The following is a 25,000-nucleotide window of genomic DNA, read 5'->3' on the forward strand; positions in this document are numbered from 1 at the left end:
AGCATCAGCTGAGTTAGGTTTTAAATGCAAATAATAATCTGTTCATAAAAAAGGAGACAGTGACATCTGATCCCAGATGGGCTCAGAGTTCCTAGAACTGCTTGGTACAATATAATGAATCTGCAACAATCTCTGCTGCAGTAGCTGCCAGTTCTACATAACTTCAAAAAAATAAAAACTTGTTTCACAGAAATGTTGTTATCTCCTTCACCTGATCAAAAAACAAGCCTTAAATCTAATCTGCTTCTTGAATTCCTCCAGGTGGAAAAGGCCATTCGGCCCATCAAATCCACACTGACTGTCCAAGGAGCATCCCACCCCGGTATCTTATACCTGTAACTCTGCATTTCCCACCGTTAATTCGCCTAGCCTGTACATCCCTGGACACGTTGGGCAATTTAGCATGGCCAATCCAACTAACCTGCTCATTCTTTGGACTGTGGTAGGAAACGCACACAGACACGGATTGTGCAAACTCCACACAGACAGTCGCCCGAGGGTGGAATTGAACCCAGATCTCTGGCGCTGAGGCAGCAGTGTTAACCAGAGCCAGAGCCACCACACCACCACAAAATGAAAAATCATAGGAGACTTGACCTGAACAGAAACGTTAAGCCAGCACAGTAGCTGTGAAACAAACAGCAGAATTTCAAAGCTGGAAAAATCCAACATCAACTTAGCAAAGACAGTGACTGATCATTCACCTTGTCAGGAGTGGGATCTTACTATACATAAACAGCTGCCGTTTTTGGTCACATTCACTGCAATTGAAAGTAATAAACTGCATCAGTTATGAACATTGAGATGCAATAAAAGGTACTCTGTTTAAATGCAAGTTGTACCACCTCACAGCAATCTTGAAGTAAATCGCTTCTGAAGTGTAAACCTTTTACCATCTGTTACAAGTGTGGAATTACAAGGGAAGAGAGTCATCAGCTGGTCAACTCATCAGTCAAAAGGAAGTTTAGCAGCAATTGGCTCCCAAGTCCTCCAAAGTGACACCCTGAAAGTGGATAAATTCAAGATGATTTGAGTTTCTTCCGAGCCAAACATGGTTTCGGCATTGCTACACCTTGCTGGGACAAATTGTGGCACAATGTTTAAAAGGAAAGGGAATGGAGAGTTAAAGGTTTCAACAACTTCCTTGTTCAGAACATAAGTCGTGTGTTTGAGGCCCTGATCCAGAATTTATTCCAACAAGAAATGACTGTGCGCAAATTTATATCCCAAAATCAGGAGATTGGTATTTAGTGATTGGCAGTGCAATGAAATTCCAACAAGGACAACCAAAAACACTTTCCATATTTATAAAGAAAATTGGCATAAGGAGAGACCCTTTTTTAAAAGCAAGTATTCTGGACATGACTTATTTTTCTTGTGGGAAACAATGGCACAGGGGGTGATGTAACTGGACCAAACTAACGTTCTGGCAGATATGCTCAGGTCTGAGCAAGGCAGCTGATGAAATTTACATTTAATAATCCTGGAATGTAAAGCTTATTTCAGAATCTCAGTATTGGCAACCATCATTTGTTGTAAAAACCCATTTAGTTTATTAAGGACATCTTAATCGAGGTATTGATGTCCATTAGGGATGGGAATCCTTACTTGGCCTGGCCAGCAAGAGTCCAGAGCCCCAAAGTGAGGTTCTGAGCTGTGCACTGAAAAGGCAGTTGCTTCAAGGACAATTAAAGATGATAGCAACTGCTAGCTTACCCTGCAATACCCACATCGTAAGAAAGAAAATACACACATTATAAAGGGGTTTTTGGAAATTGGCATTACTTCCTAGGATTTGAGTAATACAAAAAGACAAACGGGCAAAAGACTTTACTTGCTCAAATATAGTTTGCTGCTCTTTATATAAGAATCACTGGCTGGATCAATAAAATAGGGCAGCGAGTTTGCTATTAATATTTTAAAAATTGAGTCAAGTTAAATAACGCAGCGCAGTTTATATACGGCTTCAACATAACTGCATATTTGTGAACGAACAACTCTTAATGGCATGACAACAAAACAAAACCTACCAGATTAACTAATCCGCCAAATGCTGTTGCATGACATAATCATCAGATCTTGTTGCATGAATCAAACAATGAAAAATTCCAGAACTGCCTTGCATTCCAATACCATTGAATCTTTTTGATAAAATACTGTTGCAGTTGAGAGAGAACGATACTCAGGGCTACAGTATCATCCAACTGGATCAGAACCATACGTTTAGTTCAAAAATAGCCAAGGTGGCAGTTTGCAATAGGTCTCATCTCTAACAAGGTGGGAAATTGCTGGAAAAGATCAGCAGGTTTGGCAGCAACTGTGGAGAGAAATCAGAGTTGATGTATCAGGTCAAATGACCCTTCTTCAGAACTAGGGTTCGCTCTGAATGTTAACTCTGCTTTCTCTCCACAGATGCTGCCATACCTGCTCAGTTTTCCCATCACTTTCTGTTTTGTTTCTGATTTCCAGCATCCACAGTTCTTGTTTTAAGGTATCGACTTGGTCTAGAAATCAAATTTCAATAAAAACCAAAAGAACTGCAAATGCTGGAAATCAGAAACAAAAGCAGAACTTACTAGAAAAGCTCAGCAGGTGTGGCAGCATTTGTGGAGAGAAATCAGAGTTAACATTTTGGATGCAGTGACCCTTCTTCAAAACTGATGGTAGCTCGGAAAACATTGTTTTGTTTTTATTCAGAAGATAGGGTGGGGAGAGCAGGTAAATGATAGATGGAGATAGAGCCACTAGAGATGGAAGAACAGTTTAACAAACAAGTATGAATAATGGTCAGCCGAGGAGAATTGCCGAATATGTAGCACAGCATCTTTACAATTTGTGCAATCATATCAGAAACATTAATCTATGCCAAAAACTCTGTTCCATTAAGAAACTTTAAGAGTGTGAAAGTTGACTTGGCTGATGTGGAGGAAAAAAATATCCCAACCTACAGTTTGTTGGCAAAGTTCTGGCAGAAACCCACACAGGGCAACCCGACACTTTACCAACCCATGGATGGCAACAATGGATGGGACCAAACAGGAAGCAGAGACCAGGAGAAGCAAGGAATTAAGCCAGTCTTCTCCCTTTAAAACATGGTCTAATATAATAGGATGGAGTACAAATAAAAGCATTGTGGCCACACTATCCCTTCAAATGGTTATTTGCAAATTGATCAAACAAATTGAAGATGGCAAGACAGGTTATAGGTGCCACATTAAGAGGAAAAACATGAACACGTTGGAGAGAGAGTACAGAAAATAAATAACTAGAATGGTTCCAGGAATAAGAAACTTCAGTTATGAGGATTGACTGAAGAATTGAGACGGCTCTCCCTGGAGAGAAAGCAGCTGAGGAGAGATCAGACTGTAGTTTTCAAAACCGCATAGGGGCTAGACAAAGCAAATAGAGAATAAATAAAGAACAAGGGGGCATAGATTTGAAATGATGTACAAAAGGGTGAATCCTTTGTGATGAAGCAAAGGCGATGCAAGAAAAAAGTTTTCTCACTCAGCCAATAGGTAGGGTATTGAATGCGATGCCCTGGAAGTGGAGGCAGGTTTAATTGAGGCATTCAAGAGGTCATTGGATGGTTTTATGGAAGTAACAGTGTGCAGGGATATGGAGAAAGGGGAGGAGTTTGGCATGAGATAACAGAACTAGCACAGGCTCGTGGGGCTGAAGGGCCTCCTTCTGCATCCTAACAGCTATGTGAAACTGAAGTTCAGTTCCTTTTCACTTGTTTGAAAATGGGGTTAGCCTGCCATCTTTGAGAAACCTAATAGGCCAATTCAGCCAAAATTTGTTTGAACAATAGGCAAATGGCTATTCCCAGGGAGTCTCCATAAATAACCAGAGAACTAGAGCTTCCAAAAAAAAATTAACTGAACTAATAACATCCACCTATCAGAGAAACCTCGACCTCCTTTTCACATTAATTGGGCAATGTTTACTCTGTGGAGCAACTGTTTGGGATGGTGAGCAAGTAGGGGATTAATAGGGGTGCCCAGGTTAGATATCCACTGATGTGCCTGTGTGGAGTGCTATAACTGTTCACAACGTTGTTGAAAGGCTACTAAAAAACAAACAGCGTTACAGGCAAGAAGGCCGATACTTTCAATTAACTGGGCATGAGGAAGCTCAAGATGTGCTCTCTCACGTGACCTCTTTCCTGCTGCTTTTGGGAGTCCAGTGCATGCTGCGGAGTCAGTGACTCCTTCAAGGACTTAACTTTTTAAGTGCCAGATATTGTTGACATTACATTAATAGCAGCTTATACTCAACTTCCAGATGTCAAATACTGACAAGCAAAACATTCCACACAGTTTTAAAAAAAAAGCCTGGACTTTTTAAAAAAGAAATATGACATTGCTGGGGCTTGTTTGAGTGAGAGAATTTTTGTCCCAAGTTTTCATGTGTGCACATCAAACAACTGAGGCAAACCTCCCCAAGAAATTGTTTGAAATACTAAATCTTCCATTTAGTACCTTCACATACACCACGTTGACCTACGGTCATGAAAGGCACTATATAAATGCAAGTCTTGCTCTTTGAAATTTGACAAGAGCACAATGCTTTTAAAATAGGCCGATTCACAACATCTACAATCAAAACTGCATCAAATCCGACTGTCCCCCGAATGTGATAATAGAACAAAAAAATGTCACCTGTAACCCAGCTCACTATCATGTTCCTCCAGCACCTCCTGCTAATGATGTGGCCTGGAACCAGTAAAGTCTTTCTGCAACCACAGTCAGATTGAATGACAGTTCAACAGTGTGAAATAACTGAATATTCACAACAGGAAGGTGAGGAGTACTCATTCTGTATTCAGCGCAAAATATTATACGGAGAAAGATTTACTTCAGTTGTGTGATTACTACAAGCTGTTGCTCTTTGCTATTCACCTACTTTCTGATGAAAAAAAATCACTGCTACACAATCTGGTCTTTCAGGCAGTACACAGAGCATTGGTCCTGTGCTTCTTGAAAACAGTCCGTCAGCTACCACATGGATACCATTCTAGTGGCAAGGCAGTTAGTTGGACAAACATTTTGTCTTACACCGGAAGCCACAAATAGGCAGTCTTGGATGATGCTGTACAGCTGTATGTTATTGAGAAGCATGAGTTTCTGTCTTCTACCAATTATATCATGAGTCCTAATGTCCGAGTGGGTGTCCGAGGGGTAAGGGCAGAGCCACAACATTTATCTGTTGCAGTGATGTTGATGTTGTTGGAAGTTAAGTACCAGATAAATTCGAAAGAAACACTTTTAAACAGTACCATGAGATGTTCAAAACTGTGGATTGAATAGGAAGGGGAGGTAACAACTTCAATGTTGACTTCTCAAAAGCATAGGGGCCTCTGAATTCAGCACCTTTTCATGACTGTGAGGTCAGAATCAAACAGTGGGCCTCAAAACCACAACCTTCTGACTTACATTAAACTGACTGAAGGCTGACATCTAAACATAAAGGGAACCTTCTTTCCAAATGTGGCCGAGTCTCACAATGTTACCATTCTGATGACTTTTTCTTTAAGTTAACCCGATTACAATCGCTTCTGTTGTGATTCAAACAATTCAAATCACTGAAACCAAACAAGCATGTCAATTCTGTACTACTTATAATACAGGGAGTTCCATTTAACATCCCATATTCTTAAAAAAAAACTAATCAGTTTTTAATATTCAAAAATTCAACACCTGCTAGCACAAAGTAACTGCAGCAACTGAAGAATTATGAAAGACAAGATGAAAAGTTAAATTTCCAAGAATAAATAAGAATTATTTCCCCGCAAAGTTATATTGATCCGTCCACCAGTAACATTGGTATGTAGATTTTCAGACATGAAGAAGTGGGAGTGCAACATGGAACGATGGGTTGGTGCACAGGTTGCTCTAATATTGAATTGCAAAGCAAGCTCAACGTGTTTATGGCCTGTTCTTGTGTATATTTATTATCACTTTTCATTAACTAGATAACTACAGTACATGACTACATCCCAACATTGTACACATGCATACCAACTCAAAATAGCCTCCTCAGTACATGCAATAGGCCATTAGCACCAAAAGACCAAAATGTGCAGTTGTGGATTAAAGGATGAGAGGTAACATGTGACATTAAATAAGGTTTCATGGATACTGTTCCCTGCTTATTTGTTTACTGTCTCCTCACGAATATCTGACTGGATTACATGTGAGAAGTGATTTGAATTCTGTACCACTGGACTCCTGTCAGACGATAGGATGTTTAAAAGGTCGGTGATCGTGTTACAGTGTTAACATTGTACTATTCAGATTGCATATTTCAGCCAATTAGGTGTAACATTAGACATTAAACCCTCACCACTCTCAATACTGTTCTGGACATAATTATGTGTTACTTCTCTTTCAAAGATCAGAATAAATACAATGTAACATGTCCTCCCAGCTACAAAATTATACAATCTAGCAAACCCAAGTTCGGTTTTAGTTCTTCACCCCTGTCCAGCTCTCCTCTAGATCAGTGCATGTAGCTCATTTACCCCCTTCCTTAAGACTGAAATTTACAGGTGCCCAAGCGATAGGCAAGACAAAGAAAAAGTTTCATTTTACTTGCCTTTCTTTGAAGAAGTTGAGGCTGCGGACCACCATTTTCTTCAACCTCATACCGGATCTTATTGAAGAGAGCTAGTGGATATTGCTCCTCGTAGAATTGGAAAAACTCATCCAGAATCTTCCCAGTCCTTTCTAAAAAGGAAAAGTGATACAAAACTGAGTCCAGTTGGAAACAATGTAATTCACTCACATATGCAAATAAACCATTCAAACTAAAACTTCAAATATTTGGAACTTATTCTTTTAAAAAAAAAATTTACACAAAAAGTAGTTCACTTTCTTTTGAAGAGAAAAATGGGTGGAACTCACAGATGTTGCATACTGCTATTGTTAGAACTGAATTTCTCTGTTTCCCTTTGTCATCGCCCTGATTATTATGGCCCATTACTATGTTCTGCAGTGATGATTAAAATGAATGGCAATCCAGTCAAGTTCAGCAAAAAAAAAAAACTTGTAGATTTTGGGAATATTATTGATATGGATAGCAAACATTCAAGCCCAATGCATCATGCAATTGAGAGGGTGGATTTTAAGAAACAGCTAAGAAGAACTTTCAGCATGATGCAGAGCACAATTAGTAATTAGTGAAAAAATACAGACCAAAGGATTCAGATCTAAAACAAAAATAAACATTGCTGGAGAAACTCAGCAGGTTGGACAGAAATCAGAGGAGAGAATGCAGAGTTTACTCCATTTCCAGCTTCTGAGATTTGTTGTTTTATTTTAATTCAGATCTAAATTCAGACTTGGTGGGATGCAGGGTGCACATGAGAACAGGCCCAATCCTTTCGTAGCGTGCTGACAGTTACTTGGAGTTCAGGTGCCAGCATAAAAATTGTCCTGATGTGATGTTGGAACTATGAAGTTGTGAAACTGCAAACGAATTGCAAACTTTAAGTGGAATTGCGATAGTTTCTCCATACCTTTGATCAATAGTGAATTGTTCCCAGTTCCTTTACAGTGTGACAATGCTCAAAGAAAATTGCCTGATCCTTAGTACTACCGTCTTTTAATAGGGCATCAGTTTAGCTCAGTTGGCTGAGCAGTTGGTTTGTGAAGCAGTACAATGCTAACAGCATGGGTTCAATTCCCATCACCAGGTTATCATGAAGGACTCTGCTTCTCAACCTCTCCCCTTGCCTCAGATGAAATCACCACCAGTTGTCTCTCTCTCTCTCTCTCTCAAGAGCAGCTGCCCTACAGCGACTTGACTGTCTAATTAGATATTGCACACCAGTGAAAGCCTGAATAGATTGACCATGCACATCCCATGCCACTTTCCTCACAACCAGAAAACTGGAGAAATGGCATTGACAAACTGTTGGCTCACCATTTTTGAGTCGCGCAAAAAAATACTTTAAACAGTTGGAAAGAAAGTTTGGATTTGGCTTCATACCAGTCAAATCTAAAATTTTTAAAAATAACTATTTTCAAAGAAAACAAAGCTGGACATGTTTTGTAGCCTTTTAATAGCTCAGTCAGCTAGACGGCCAATTTTTGTTTTTAGAAAAACAATCTTCAAGCCCGTCCTCCTCAGTGTATTTTTAATGCAGAATAGCACTTCCACTTAGCAAGTTTCAATGCCATGAGATCAATAATCAAATTGGTGAATGAACGATTAGCATTTTTCTAATGCACTCCCTCAGCTTTATCCTTCAATTTGTTTCATCAACACAAGAACAGTATAAACATAGGTGCAAGTAGAATTCTGCATGCTACCTGGCTGTTTACTGAAGTTGGTAGAACACAACAGTGTTCTTTTCCTCGGATCTGTATGGGAGTGTTTTAGAACTGTAACTGAGCACAAATGCAGTCTTTGTTATTTCTTGGTCATATGCATTATGCTGTTTAGTTACACCAATCTGACAAGTTCAGTCATACTATACCAATGCAATTTGAACACCTTCCTAGTTCCCATCCTCTTAAAAAGGCATTTGGTCGCTATCTCCAGGAAAGGAAGAGGTTGAATAACAAACCAGTGTCAAATATTGTAACAAGATCTAATGATTACCATTCAATATGCATAATAGGATATTGGGTGATTAAGTTACAAGCCAATCTTTTAATTCAATTCTTCTAATGAAGTGAGAAACTCAAACCAAAAAGAATGAGACAAGTAATTCAGTTACTGCTACAAGTCACAGGCAGATTTTCTTTGTTCTGTATGCAACCTAGTATAGCTCGATTTTCAGAAGGAATTTGATTTTTCTTGATGGTGAGGTATAGCAGAACAACAGGTGATGAGTGAAATAAAATAAAAATCACTGGACAGAAAAAGTAGCTACCCTGGACTGCATTATGGTCGAGATTAATGCCATCATGTGGATCATTAGAAATTTTCATACAATTTGACAACACAAGAGGAGATCGTTCAGTTCATTTTACAATACTGGCTATTACAAAGAACTATCCAAAGATTCCTATAACCCTGCAATTCATTACTTTCCAAATATTTACAATTCCCTTATGAAAGTAACTAATAAAGCAATATTGTTATAAAATCATCTGTTGACTTTTCCTCCCTGAGCTCTTCACTGCAGTTTCCTATAACACATTTGGCAGGTTGTGGCCAAAAGTTAGGAACATTAGTACAGTCAGAAATTTATCCATTGCCAACTTTTAATGAATTCTGAATTTGCATAGTCAGTTTCATGGCTACAAGACAAATGAATTGAGTAAAGACTTGCATCAAATTTTCAACACATGAAAGAGGAATTAATGTAGACTAATAATTTAAAATGACAACATTGTAGGAGCTGCTATAAATATAGTTTAAAAAAAATCAAGTTTTTCAGTTCCACCAAAAAGAGAGCTCATTAACTGAGGGTCTAGTTGGTCAGCTACATAGAGGCAATTTTAACATCTTATCCTTTCCCTATGGAGATACACTAGCTGAGAAACTAGAGTAGAAATTGATGTCACCTCAGACCAAATGTAAGAGACAATGGAGTAGCCTGATTCAAACTAGTTGACTGAAACAATCAGAAGGTAGTGACTGAAGGGGAATGGAACATAAAAGTAGATAGCCGAATTTCTATTAAAATTCTTTCAAACTTACTTTTAAAAATAAAACCATTAAATTACATGAGTGCAATAGAAGCATCCAGATTTTTCTTCAAATTTAATATACACAAGCTGGATTATGAAATTGACAATACATGAGAAAGCAAATCCTGAAATACACCTCCAGATTCACAAACGTATTTGGGAGCAGATGCTGGGAATGAACAAGTTAAACTTGACCAGAGAGTGAAAAGGAAGATACCCAATTGCCACAGACAGAAAGTGTGAAGAGAACAATGCTGCAATTCACTGCTCTGACAATTTTACCAGCCAGTCGGTTCATTTTATTCTTTCAAACTGCTCACAATAAGCATTTTTGTGCTGTATACTGAGCAGTTTGGCAGATCAACTAGCTGATGCGCACTGACCTTACCGCATCCTTTGTGTGGCATATTTTAGACTATGGCATGCATCAAACTAAAGAAGAAACTGCCCTCTCTGGCTAGCCACCTAATTTTGAGAACCTGGCATTCCTGTTCCGCCAGTTTTCAATCTGCACCTCCGTCTTGGCGCAAACAAAAAACAAACTTTAGTTAAGAGCTTACAATGTATATACCAAAGCACAAAAAAAAACTTATTAATGCATGATCCACAATAAATGCAGAATTAACAATCTTATTTTACAGTGATGTGTATCGGTGTTCTTCAACAGCCAATTATAAGACGCAGGGTGCCAAATGCAAAAGGATATGCTTAAACAAAAACAGAAAATGCCAGAGAAATTCTCAGCCGGATATACTGGGCTGATTTCAGTGCACCAATCCAAGGCAATCCGTGGAATAGTTTACAAACGTGTGTTTAGATTTAAAAATAAACATATGAATTTGAGCCTTCTTGACTGTCACCACCCATTTTCAAAACAAGCCATCAATATACGCTCTTGTAAGTTTTTCTGATTTTATTTTCAAGACTAACTTTGCCTCAGCAGTCATTAATATGGGTATCAGCAGTCACAGAGGAAATGGCAATGAATCTGTTTCATTGGCTTCTTTAGGCATTCCACATTTCAAATTGAAGTGAAAAATAAAAAAAGGTCCTCTGAAAGTTCTGTGATGTCCTGAACAAAAGTCTGCATTTTTGTACTTGTGAGCAAGTGTGAGACTAAAAAAAAAATTGTGCTTTTAATTCTAAGTACACAAAAAGGCCTGCAAATACTAGCATATAATCGTATTACTGTATTAGTGTTTCCAAATCATTGGCTGATTTAAAAGCAAATAGAGGGGAAAGAATGTCTTTTTCCAATATAGCTGTGACTGGCCTTGAATTCCGAAAATCTGAACCAGGATGATTTTGTCTACTTAATTCAGTCTGATAATTTATTTGCTCATTAAGCTTTTTCTTCCTAGAAAGCACTGCCAAACCATTAGAGCTGCAAAGGATTTCTGATCCTAGTTAGTGAAGCTGTAATTCTCACAGTCTCTGCCAAATCTCAAGAGGAGTAAAGTCTGGAATACCTTTGTATTCCAAATATTTACCCATTTCATTTAAGAAAATATTAGCCTAGAGAACTCTGACACTCTGCTTAAAACAAATTGCAGATTTGATGACTACCGAAGCATCCTTCTGGCCAGCCTTCCGCTGCTGCGTCAACTGCAGAGGTCGAAGCCCATAGTACTAGTGATTAGCAACTGCAAAGTGCCAGGCAGCAAAAAAACTACACTGGCAACTAAGACTGGGCATTCTGGCAGGAAACAAGGACTCTCCCCAAGACTGAATTCTCTACATGTTCACATTCTTCCAGAAAACAGGGAGATAATGGCACTAGAATGGATTCCAGGACCTTTTTAAAAAGGGGCTAACCAGGAGGTTTCTATGCTCCGGCAAATGTTGCCAGTTATTGTGATTCCTCAAGCAACAGCAGGTATATGAATGAGAACAAAACACACAACTCTGATACAAGATGCTCAGTGTTCTGCATTCGTAAATCCAATCTGCTACTATTCACCTGAACGTTGGCACATTGTAACTAAGCCCTGTTTTACCAATATTTACTTCCAATAAAGATTACTGTACAATTATTAGGAATTGCTTGCTTGATTGAAACTCCCTCAACTCTAGGGTTTTGCAGCCTCTGCTGTCACAAATCAGACAAATCAGCACAGACCAGGGTTCAACCTTTGACTTCCTTTATGGTTCAGCTATAAAAGTGATCTAGCTCAACCCCAAAACTACACAGTCGTAAAGCTAAACAAAAGAAACTACAAAGATGTGAGACAAATTGGCTGTGCTAGATTGGCAACTATGTTAAAAATAACAACAGTAGACAGACAATGGCTAGCATTTAAAAGAATTAATACACTGTTCAAAATAAATTTACATTGCTTTGAGCCATAAACATTCAACAGGAATAACAGTCCAACTATTGCTGCCAAACGTTAAGGTAAAGTTGCCCCAAAAGAAATAGCATTTTGACGATTGGGAGCATCTTTGAATTCAAAGGACTAACAATTTGATAAGGAGGAAATCAACTAAGTAAGTAAACTGGGGAAAGCATAAAACAAGCTGTGAAAGCTTACACAAAATAGAGATTAGCAAAGGTAGGTTCATTATATATTCTTGTGTCTGCATTTGTAATGAGGAATACGGGAATGAAGAGGAACTAAAACATTTTGTTTTAATAGCAGACATTACAAACAAATTGCCTAGGAATACCACAGAACTAAGGGACTCGCAAAAATAAGAAACAGAGAGGAATTATTGAAAAGATAGTACTGGAGAAATTAATGGGACTAAATGTTGAGAAATCATTTGAGCCTGATGACTTACATCCTGGAAGCAGTAACTATAGAGACAGTGAATCCAAACTCCAAAAGTGTATAAGTTTTAGAATGGTTTGTACAGATTGGAAGGTAGCAAACGTCATACTATTTAAGAAAGCAGCAAGAGAGAAAGCTGGTAACTGTAGACCCCTCAGCCTAACATCAGTTTCAAGCATTTCCCTACTATTATGAAGGAGGTGTTAGCTGAAAACAGAAACAAAATGGTAGAATTTGGTAGTGTCAGTATGGATCTATGAAAGGGAAATGACGCTTGACAAACTTGGAAGGTTTCTTTTGAGCATGGAAAAAAGCAGGATGGGTAAGGGGGAACATCTGTGCGGGACAGCATATAGCACATAGGTTGAGAATTGGTTAAATGGGCAGAAAATAGAAGGAATAAACTGGAGGTAAGTTTTAAGAAGAGCCTTAGGAGGTGGAAACAAAACTTGATAGAGAGGTAGTTATGTCTAGGGAGAGAATCCTAGATCCTGGGGTCTCGACAGCTGAAAGGCGTGCAATTGAACTGGAGCAATTTAAAAAAAGGGGTGCTGAAGGGAAAATAATTGGAGGATTGCAGATGAGAGAGTTTAGTACCAGAGAACATTCAAGAAATAGCGAGGGGAAAATCATGGAGGAATCTGAAAATGAGGACAAGCTTTTCTTTTAAAAACAGATGCTTTGCTTAACTAAAGGTCAAGATAGATGAGGAATGTGGGTGATTGGGACTTGATGTGACATGGCACATTTTTGAATGACCCAATATTCATGAAATATACTATGTGGGAAGCTAGTCAAGAAAGCATGGAAGTGTTAAATCAAGGGGAACAGTAAAAAGGGACACAATGCTTTCCTCTATATTTGCCACGGGAGCACCATCACAGGAAAGATCTTAGACCATCACCAATTCTTCATGGCAACTGGCAGTGGGTAACAATTGAAGACTCGACAGCATCTCACACTCCAGAGGAAAATAAAAGCTTAAATTTTTTTTTAAATTTAACCTATTTTTCCAAAGGAAACTGTTCAGAGATATTAATGACATCTCCGCTAAAGGTGGGACCTGACACCAACCCTCCTTGTTCATAGATAGGGACGCTACCACTGTGCCACAACAGAGCCCTTCCAGGGATCTTACAGTGAGAAGGAGAATGGGATTCAGATGTGAATGCCACACATTCATTCAATATATTTGTTTGATTTGCCACTGTGAGCAGAACATGTTTGGTGAGGATAAAGGTGTTTTTTTTGTGAGCTACATGTACAATAAAATGTCACATGTTTAAAGTAAAGCTTTCCATTATTTCACCAAAGCTGGTGAGATCTTGAATGCTTGGTGATGGTATCACTTCAGCCTCAATAACTCTGTCACGATGAAATATTGAAGGATGGTAAATACCATGAAAACAAACTCAAGCCAAGTCCAATCTTGTTTCCCTTCAGGATAATAATTTTTAAACAAAAGCAGATATACATGACGTGGGTCTCCCACTCAGTTACCCAAAGAATGAAGTGCAGATTCAACTTGACCAACGGTACAGAATATCAAACAATCACTGTGGCACTTGTTTTCATAGTGGCATAAATACACACAGACAGATGACAACTTACTTCAGCTCTTTTCTTTGTAGAGTTTGGTCATACAATGTACACAAACACAGCTCCAAGGCTGGGGCCAATAAAACTGCTTTGCACATGCAAAACCTTACATTACAGTGTTTCACGTCTGACAGCTAGGCATCCAAGTTCAAATGATCCACAAATTGTCCATCCCTTCTCATTCAACTTATATTGAACTTAACAGAAATCTTGCCAAAAGCTTTTGTTGAGCCATTTATTAAAATTGCTGAACCAGTACAATCAAAATCAGCATCAGCTTCAAAATGAGAAGCTATGTGAATTTTTCCAAATGTGCTAAACCATCAAGCTTGACCTGAATAAGAAAAAACAAACAATGTTGGAATTTCTTGAGGATGGAAAAAAAATCCTCCTTCCTAGCTTCTTCACAAGGTACATTATGTCGAAGAACACAGTCACAATTCACATTTTGTTTTGCGTTTTGTACAATTATTTATCCTTTTCTGATATATGGAATTTTAAACACAGAAGTACATTTACAAACAAACATTTCAGTCTGGCTGGTTGATTTTTCTGAAAGCAAGCTCATTAACTGGAATCAATGCTTTTACTGTTTGCATCTTGAGGCTGCAGGGAAAAAAAAATTCATGCACTTTTCAAATATGAGCAGAAAACTTTGTCCAAAGTCAAATTCCTGCTCTGCAGCCGTATTAGTCAAGCAGTTAGACAGTCAGATTTTAAACTATATTTTAAATAAAATGTAAAAAAATTAATTATCTTTGAGCACCTCAGAAGATAGAAGGGGAATGTTCCAAATGTCAAGATTTTGCAATTTCCCAATCAGGAACATGGCTGTGGAGGAGGAAAAAGGGAATAAAAGCTGCATTTAGCCATTTGTAGCCAGTATGGTCCAAGCAGGCTTAATCAATCATCTGGTTTTCACCCACTTCAGTTAACTGAAAACCGAATCAAGTTGTTTGCAATCTAGTGCACAGCTAATTTTAGGCTGATCAGATAATCTCAAACTGTTTCTGTATATTTTAACTGATTATGTAAAAAAGCATCTCAATCCCTTACTCCACCATTAATCCAAATTAGGTATGCCTCCCTCAGCATAGGCTAACAAAAGACACTGCATTGGGAGTGCAGGCTACATTGAGGGTCAGCGAGACTCGCGCTCACTCAGACCAGAGGAGGCCATCAGAAATCCTGCAGTCAGCTATTAAGCAACTTTGGAGAACAGAGTCAAAGTGTTTTGCCAGCAACAGGTATTTAAAAGGTAATGGACCTGAAGCATCAACACTACAGGACCAGCATGACTTACTGTGCTTTTCTGGTACGTTCTGCATTTCATTTCACTTCACATTTCAAGAATTGTAGCACTTAGCTTACGTTGTGTTTCATTCACTGACAATTGGGATTAGGAAGGTTGTAGAATGAGAGGCAAGCTTATTGAGATACAAGTTTGAGAGGGTTTCACAAAGTAAACGCTTACCCTTACAAGTAATTTAAAACTAGGGGCCAGAATTTACAAATAAGGGGTCTCCCGTTTACTTTGGAAATGAGAAATTTCTTCCAAAGGAAGGATCTTTAGCCTTCAGAATTCTCTTCTACACTGAAGCTTGGGCTGAGATCACTGAATTTATTCAACGTAGAACTGTACAGATTGTTAATTGACAAAAGGAGTAAAAGATTATGGGGGACAAGCAAGATAGCAAATCAGATCAGTCAGGATCCTATTGAATGGCAGAACAGGCTTGATTAGCCAAGTGGCCTACTCATGCTCCTTCATTGTGTATTTAAAGGGACAATGAATTTTTTTATTAGGTAACATGATGTGAAAGCCATTACTGATGATGGAATAACACTGTACAAAAATAGCTTTTACTTAAAGGACCATAATCCTCAAAATTACCTTTATTGTTTACATGGCCAGATCTGAAAAGTTTTTCCAATTTTCTGCCAGTGCTCCAAGCTAGATTTTAACTCATTTATTCTTGAGCAGTGACATCTGTATGAATGAAGCACATCCCAAGAATTTTTCATTGCTAAAAATATATTAGTGATCTCATCTGTAAACAGTGACTAAGTTAGTCTTCCTCAATTCGTCATTTTAGCATGTGCAGTTAACTTGTGAGCGGTGATTTAATATGTTCCCATGATTTCAGAGAAACCAGATTAGGGACCAAGCATCCCTTCCCTGTACTCTGAAACAGATGTTGCAGGAGCTAGAATTGGAATGCTGTATGTTAACATGGTGGGTGGAGTCACTAACTTGAAAGAAAGTGCTCTTTGAAGAATGAGAGACCAATATCCTCATTAGAAATCCTGTTAGACTTCAGCTCTGCTGGAAGAAACTGTGCCACACCCATCTAACTGGAGAGAAAGCATTTAGCTACATTGCATTTTAATCAAGAGCCAAAACAAAGTAAGTTCTCCCTAGGACAAAGATCAAAAATACCAGTATTACATCTGTAAGCAGGCTACACAGCCTAGGAAAGAAAATCACTCCTTTGAATACTAACAGGTATTTTGTAAACATTTTGACAAATGCTAATCAAAATAAATGCTTAGGCAGATGAACCGAGGATTTATCCTGGATCTCTATTGCCCTCCATTGCAGTACTACATAGGCTTATATATGTCAGCATCTCAAATCAGTCATTCTACAATGACAGGTTTCCGAGCAAAGGAGTCAAGAAGTACATTTAAAATCAGTGTATATTTTAGCATTTTTGTTCATCTTCACAGACCCACTTTTTGTAGCACGTTATGTATCTGCTAACAACTTCCTTTAAGAAAGTTACCAGCCTGAAAAATAAACTTTGACCACTGCAGGAAATAAAACTGGCTGTTTTCCTGTCATAGCCAGCAGCATAACTCCAAGCAGTCAGTCAAGCTACTGATCACAAACCAGGATTCTATAATAAACTTGTTCAGATATGTTATTACACACCTCTGGAGCAGATGGGACTTGAACCACAGACTCCTGGCTCAGAGGTAGGGACACTACCACTGCACCACAGTAACGCTAGTTCCTCCAGTTACTTGATTTGATTTATTGCTGTCATATGTACTTAAGTACAGAGAAAAGTTCTGTTTTGCGTGCAGTATAAGCAGATCGTAGCAAACAAGGGCATACATAGGGTGCTTACACAGAGCAAGGCATAAGGTTAGAGTTGCACAGGAGGTGCACAAAGCAAGAGCAACATTAGATTTGACATGAGAGAGGTCCATTCAGTAGCCTAACAACACAGGGGAAGCTGTTCTTGAACCTGTTGGCATGTGTGTTTAAGCTTCTATATCTTCTGCCTGACAGAAAAGGTTGGAAAGTATAATCGGGTGGGAAGTGTCTTTGATGTTGGCTGCCTTTCCGCAGCAATGACAAGTGCAGATGGAGTCCATGGCACGTTGGCTTGATGGTCTGAGCTGTGTTCACAACTTTGTAGTTTCTTACAGTCCTGGGCACAGCAGTTGCTGTACCTGGTCATCATATACACAGATAGAATGCTTTTTAAACCCATTTGTGTAGTCAAAATAAAATATTAAGTGTGGCAGATTAAACACATTTTGCAATGCAATATTCAGTTCATCTAAGGAGTGGTAACTTGCTGTAGTCTATTGACAACTAGAAAACGTGATTTCTAAAAATTATTTTACTAAAAAGTGTCTCTCTTTCTCTACCTGTAAATCAGCAGATATGAAAAAATCACTGAAAAGCACCACAGAAAACTAGTGTTCATCAGTAAACATTAGTGCATTTCCAAATAAGCTATACATTCAACTTTTGATTTGAAAAGAACAATCACCTGTGCACCTATAATTGAAACATTGATTTGAAGAACCACTTCAATCAAGCCCAACTGGCAAAAACTCAAACTTTATTCCTTCAATCCATCCTTAGTTTCCCAAACACCATTATTTTTTTAAAGCCAGGATTAAATATCACAGGAGCTACGTCCCTCAGAAGCACTTTTCAAGCATAAAAGAATTTTATCTCCATGAAGGACAAGGGGAGCAGGCACAGAGAACATTAAATGAAAGCTCCCATCCAAATCACACAGCATCCTGACTTAGAAATATTTCTGCTCCTTCCACATTACTGGTATAAAATGCTGGAATATCCTCCTTGACAGCACATGGGCTGTAGTGGTTCAAGGCGGCAGCCAGATTCTGAATGCTAATAAGTGATACATAACGAATGCTGATCTTGCCATCACATCCAGTGATCAAATAAAAGCAATTGTAATGAATAAAATCTCTTCTCTCAAGTCTGGCAGATTTCAGCTGAATTGCACTGAGAGCCAGCTAACTTGTTGTCTTTGTTCACATGAAGAACCTGACTGTTCAATTTAACGTCTTGGTTTCTCAAAGGCCAGGCTGTGCAAGTAGAATTGTAACATTGGAAATCCGAGAACTGGAAGCAAACTGGTTAATTTTCCAGTTTTTTTCAGTCCCAGCTACTATATACATGCAGCCAACTCTAATTCTGGAGTTAGGCTGTAACCAGTAGGATTCTGTCTATTAATTCAAAGAATTATAACTTGAAAGGTTTGCAAAGAAAGCCATTGAAAAGAGTACTTGGCCTCTGTGAACTACTTCAAAGCTACAGTGTTATTTGACTGATTATCTAAGTTCTGAAGGCAATTTTATCATGGTCGGCATTGGAGAGCACTCAGAAAATATTGACAATGTTTATGAACCAAAGCATGTCAGCGTGTATCAGGTTTATTCACTGGGCTATTTGCAGTAATAGCAGCTGCAACCCAATGTCAAAAACACTCCACAACTTAATACATTTACTTAAAACCCAAGCTGGCTGTGTTTGTTTAAAACAGTACCTTCCTTTATCTCAAGGTGGCTGCTTCTCAAATAGAAAACTGGAATGTAGTGTTGCCTGAAAATTTCAAACTTGGAACAAGTTGAATTAGGTTTCGGTTAATTGATTATGCAGCAAATCATATATCCAGACTTCCATCCCCCACTCAGAACACAGTACACAGAACGAGGCAATATAATACCACATTGATTTCAAAAGCTGCAGCAGTGATAAAGATATGAACGCAGAATATTGGGAGATCACCTTAATCAACTATTTGCCACTTCGCAGGAAGTGGGTTAAAGCAGCAAAATTGCTACTTCTCCAGATCCCCAACATCCTCAATTCTCCCCCTTCTTCAAATTTTGCACCAAGCAGAAAGGAACTTGCACTTCCAGTCAGTCAATCAGTTCTGGGGTATACTTAATATGAAGTACTGTCCCTTTTCCCGAGCAACCAATTCTATACATCAAGGTCACAAACTGACTAGCAAAGTAAATCGGAGAGATTAGAACAAGGTCAGCAGGTGGATCTAATAGAATAAGAGTTTCCTGACTGGGGCTGTAAACCTGGTCCTATCAGGGAGTCCTGGCTGACAGATATAAACAGGAGTGTCAGGGGTGCTGCTCACTCTAGGAGCTGGCTGAGCTAGCTGGGTCAGTGTCATGTAGTAAGCACACATAAATAAAAGGATGATGTGGTGACAGGATACCAGCTTTCAAATGTTTTAAAAGGTAATGTATAATTGTTAGTCTACGTAGAAGGCAATGGTCCCCAGGTTAATTTCATAGCTGAAAGGTGGCACAAGCAATATAGCACTTCCTCAGCACTGCAGTTAACCATCAAACACGATTAAGAACTTCAATTCTGAACTGGGGCATGAACTCAATTTTTCAACTCAGGCACTTTGACATGGAACCAAATCGAACATACACAAAAGGAGGGCAGATTTAAGGATCCTTGCAGCATGTTCTGGTTCTGTTTTGGAAAGCTCACTGCATTTAAAAAGATAAAAATTGTTGTAGGTTTAAAAAGGTAATGGGTTCCTTAGAGAAAAATCAGAGGCTAAGGGCAAGAACATAGAAACATTCTGCTGCATTTGGTGTAATCTCTCTCTCAAGTTTTAATTATTGTAATGCTACACAGATCAGTTGCAACTTAACTGATCTGCAGACAGCTCTAATAAACTAACAGGCCCTTACGGTCAGCAGGGAGAAGATTCTCAGTGGATTAAAAATGATTTATTTTCAAGATTTTGTTTTTACAACAGTGACACACAAACTTGCACAAGATTGATTTACACATCATTTTGTAGCTCTCATAATAAATAGACCCCAAGAATAAACTTCAATGAAGGAAGCAACAACTCAGCTAACCCTCAGGTACGCATGGATTTACAAACTATTAAAGCTTGGGGTTCCAAATGTTCAAATAATATTTGGAATCAGAATACTTAAAAAGTGATGATGCCCGATTTTTGAGACCAAACAATTTTCAAAAGAAAATTAACTCTTATAAAAAAAGTTCCAGGATTGGATTTTATAGGTAGCTCTTCTTGAAACAACATAGCCTCTTCATGTGCACCTCTGCACGCAGTTCAGTTAAAATAGGTAATTACAAGCTCACATTTCTCGAAACAAACATTTACAAGGGGTCCCAGGATACCATTAACTGGAATTGATTACAGTCATCTGCTTTCACTAACAGTAAAGCCCCTGCGATAGCTGGACCTTAGAAAGCATTTGATTTTGAAAAAAGCACAACTGTGAAGTCAACTTGGACTTTTTGGTATTATTAAAAGAGCTAATTTTGACTCCAATTTAAAATTGACATTCCCTTTGTAACGGAATAAAAAAAATAGCAAAGGGATAGAATCAGCAATTTACTTCCTCTCAAACAACGGGCGCTGCTAACAGCAATGAATGAATAAAACGTGATTGCTTTAAGCACCAGAATATACAATCATTAGCATCAACTTCAGAGTCTTGATTGCTTCAAAGTCCACTACTTGAACCAATTACCATAAATTTTTGTGGACCAGTTTCAGTTCTTCACTCACTGAAATGAGTGGATGCTAGGTTTCCTTCACATACTGCTCCAGCTGAAACGGACTCTCCTCAAAGTCTTTGTCAAGCATACACAGGGAGCACCTACGAATCAGACAGCATGTGCCATTGGCAAAACATGCTCCAATTAAAAGTGAACTTAAGACATTTCATTATTTGTTGAAAAGCTGACAATGCAATGGGTCCAGTGGTGGCAGAACCATCTCTTCTTCCCTGGCTGGTTCTGGAAGAACACATTTCATGCATCACCTCATCCACAGGGAATATGCATTTCATTTCAATTAATTATACTTTTAAAAGAATAAAAATGCAGTTGCTGGTTTTCCAGACAAGGTGGAAGTCTATTACATACAGCAAACCCCCAGCAGCAATGAGATAAATGCCGAGCAAAAATGATTTCTCTCAGGATTGCTGGTTTCAATGTTGACAAGAATATTTTTGGGGACAAACGTTGAAAAGATGCAAACATCTCAATCAGAAAGACTCCAGCTGCAGAGGTGCATCAACATTCATAATTTGGCTCATTTACACAGCAGACACGATGCATTTACAAAAGTCTCCTGCTGATTCTTATGAACAGAAACATTCTGTTCCATAAATGGGAATTAAATGGATGGTGCATTCAGAGCTTGTGAACTTGAATAACGTCCAGAAAGAACAGCGTTCACTTGCCACAATTATACAGCTATATATCTCCATCTCCTCTGCACCAGTCTCCATCTGGCTGAACTCAAGGTGAAGGACATTTCACTTCAAGAAAACTACAGTCCATCCTCTTCAATTTCTGGTGTACTTGTGAACCCTTCAAACTGTAATCTCATAATAAATCTGGAGAAGGAGAACCATGGCTTGAACGCAGGCGGAAATCGTCCTCTGTATTGTCAAGGCAGTAGCTGCTCGGTTGGTAGCACACTGGCCTCTGATATCATCAGGGTAAAGGTCCCATTCTTGCCTTGAGAACAAAACCTGAAGTTTGCCCTACAGTGCAGTACCAAAAGAAGTTTTGTGCTGTTGGTAGTGTCATCTGAAAGAAATATTATACCGAGACATTGTCTGTTTGCCCAGGTAGACAGAGATCCCATGATACTATTTCAAAAGAACAGCACAGCAAGGAAATTATCCACACTGTCGAGGTCAAAATTTGTCCCTAAATTAGCATCACAAAAGATTTTCTGGTCATCACATCGTGAGCTCTTTCAAACAGCAGTGTACAAACTTTCTTGCTGTTATGTTGGAAGATGGGTAGCTCAGCTGGCTGGTTTGCAATGCTAAGTGATATTAACAGCACAGGTTCAATTCTCCCGTCACAAGGTCACCTTCCAGGCCTCACCTTCTCACCCTTGCTCTCCATCTGAGGCATGGCGATCCTCAGGTTAAACCACCACCAGTCAGCTCTCCAATCAATCAGAGAGAGTGTAGTCCGGTGGACCTCTGGGATTACGGTAACTCTACCTTTATTGGAAGTGTGCTGGAGGGAGGTTCAAATCAAGGCATTCATTCAAGGAGGAACTTCCATGGCTATTGATCATGCAAGAAAAAACTCTGCCATAGAAATGTGTATCTTGTTTTACCATTCCACTGAGATATTTCTGTTAAGTTTTGCAAAATGCCCATTTCTTTCCTTCCCCAGCAGCCAGAGTCTAAACCACACAGTTTATAACAGCTGAAAGATGGACATCTCAAAATGCTGTCCTCCCCTACCCTCCCTTTCCTGAATTTACTGTTTATCAAAATCGTTGAACTTAGATCTGCATCTCCTCCATGGGTGTACAATCACCACACTGTGCTGTTCCAAGTGGTACCCGTGAGTCATACTCTAGCCCTCTCATTCAAATCTTCCCTCACCCAATTCTTCCTACACCAAGATGCTCTTCTATTCAATGTACTCCTCAATCTTCATTGGGTAATTCAAATCATTATATTCCTACCCTCTGGCCACATCCACAAGTCCTTCCTAGAATTCAAATGTCTCTTAAAATCCCTCAAATTTGCTTCTCAACTACTTTTCCTCCTTATGTTCTATAATTCTTATTTATCACTCCTTCTACTCAATGAAGCAGACCTCAAGATTTCATTACAACTAAGATGCACACAACCAAAACAGAACACATTAATTGTATCAAAGATAAGGTGTAGAGCTGGATGAACACAGCTGGCCAAGCAGCATCAAAGGAACAGAAAAGCTGACGTTTTGGACCCTTCTTCAGAAATGGGGGAAGGGGAAGGGGATTCTGAAATAAAAAGAGAGGAGGGGGGAGGCGGATGGAAGATGGATAAAAGGTGCAGATAGATGGAGAGGAGACGGACAGGTCAAGGAGGCAGGGATGGAGCCAGTAAAGGTGAGGAGTTAGGGTGGGGGTTGGTCAGGTCAAGGAGGCGGGATGAGGCTGGTAGGTCGGAGGTGGGGGTTGAGGTGGGAGGAGTGGATAGGTGGGAGAAAGGATGGACAGGTTAGGGAGGCGGGGATGAGCTGGGCTGGTTTTGGGATGCGGTCAGTTGATTCATTCTATTGACAGATTTTAAAAAACCTAATCCACAGATTGAGATTTGAAATCAAGAATTTTTTTTCAAAATTTGGTTGTAGGACATTGGCATCACTGGCTGGGCCAGCATTATCCGTCCCTAGCTGCCCTTGAGAAGATGGCGTTGAGCTGTCTTCTTGAACTGCTGCAATCCATGTGCTGTAAATAGACCCACAGTGCCCTTGGAGAAGAAATTCTATAATTTTGACCCAGCAACAGTGAAGGAACAACGATATAATTCCAAGTCAGGATGGTGAGCGGCTTGGAGGGGAATTTGTAGGTGGTAGTGCTTCCATGTACTTACTGCCCTTCTAGATGGAAGTGGTCATAGGTTTGGAAGGTGCTATCTAAAGATCTTTGGTGAATTTCTGTTAATGCATTTTGTAGATATTACACACTGCTGCTACTGAGCACCAGCGGTGGAGTGAACGTATGCTTGTGGCTGTGGTGCCAAATCAGGCGGGCTGCTTTGTCCCAAATAGTGTCAAGCTTCTTGGAATGTTGTTGGTACTGCACCCATCCAGGCAAGTGGGGAGTATTCCATTACATCCCTAACTTGTCTTGTAGATGTGGATAGACTTTGGGTGTCAAGAGGCAAGCTACTTTCCACAGTACTCCTAGCCTCTGACCTGCTCTTGTAGCCACTATTTATGTGGCAAGTCCAGTTTAGTTTCTGGTCAATGGTAACCTCCAAGATGTTGGTAGTGGGGGTTTCCGCGATGATAACACCAATGAATATCAAAGGACAGTGGTTAAGTAGCCTGGCATTTGTGTGGCGCGAGTATCACTTGTCACTTGCCAGCCCAAGCTTGGATATTGTCCATGCATTTGAACATGGACTGCTTCAGCATCTGAGGAGTCACAAATGGTGCTGAATATTGTGCAGTCATCAGCAAACACCCCCAATTCATAGAATCCCCACAGTGTGGCAGCAGGCCACTTGGCCCATTGACTCCACACCGACCATCCAAAGAGCATCCCACCCAGACCCAAGCTCCCAACCCTATCTTTGTAACCCTGCATTTCCCATAGCTAATCCACCTAACCTGCACATCTTTGGACTGTAGGAGGAATCTGGAGGACCCGGAGGAAAGCCATGCAGACACAGGGAGAACATGCACACTCCACACTGGCAGTTGCCAGAGGGTGGAATTGAACCCTGGTCCCTGGTGCTGTGAGACAGCAGTGCTAACCGCTGAGCCATCGTGCTGTCACTTCTGACCATGAATAGATGGATGGAAGGTTATCAAAGCAGCCAAAAGATGGTTGGGCCTGGGACACTACCCTGAAGAACTCTTGTGATTGATTGATTGACTGATTTTATTGTCACGTGTATCAAGATACAGTGAGAAGCTTTGTTTACGAGCAGTACAGGCAGATCACAGCAAACACAGAGGATGTACAGATCAAAAAGACCTAGAGGCATACAGGTTACATTATTTGAGGCTTGTGTCCGTTCAATAGTCTGATAACAACCAGAAAGAACCTGCTCCTGAACCTGAGCTGAAGAAACAACGACGACCACCACCACCATCTTCCTATATGACAGGTATGACTCTAACCATCCGAGAGTTTTCCCCCTGACATCCACTGATTC

The 25,000-nt window shown here is 39.5% G+C and overlaps 1 protein-coding gene across 1 annotated transcript in view; it reads right to left on the minus strand.

Moving 5' to 3' along the window:
* LOC109926771 (protein Niban 2-like) overlaps positions 1-25,000 on the minus strand; it is a 231,833-nt gene that overhangs the window by 106,580 nt on the left and 100,253 nt on the right. Inside the window, exon 2 of the mRNA XM_048613522.1 lies at positions 6,601-6,731. Coding sequence (XP_048469479.1) covers positions 6,601-6,731 — 131 coding nt within the window. The remainder of the gene's footprint in view (positions 1-6,600; positions 6,732-25,000) is intronic.

Source organism: Rhincodon typus, chromosome 28, assembly GCF_021869965.1.
Source record: "Rhincodon typus isolate 14 chromosome 28, sRhiTyp1.1, whole genome shotgun sequence".
In the NCBI taxonomy this organism is placed as follows: Eukaryota; Metazoa; Chordata; class Chondrichthyes; order Orectolobiformes; family Rhincodontidae; genus Rhincodon; species Rhincodon typus.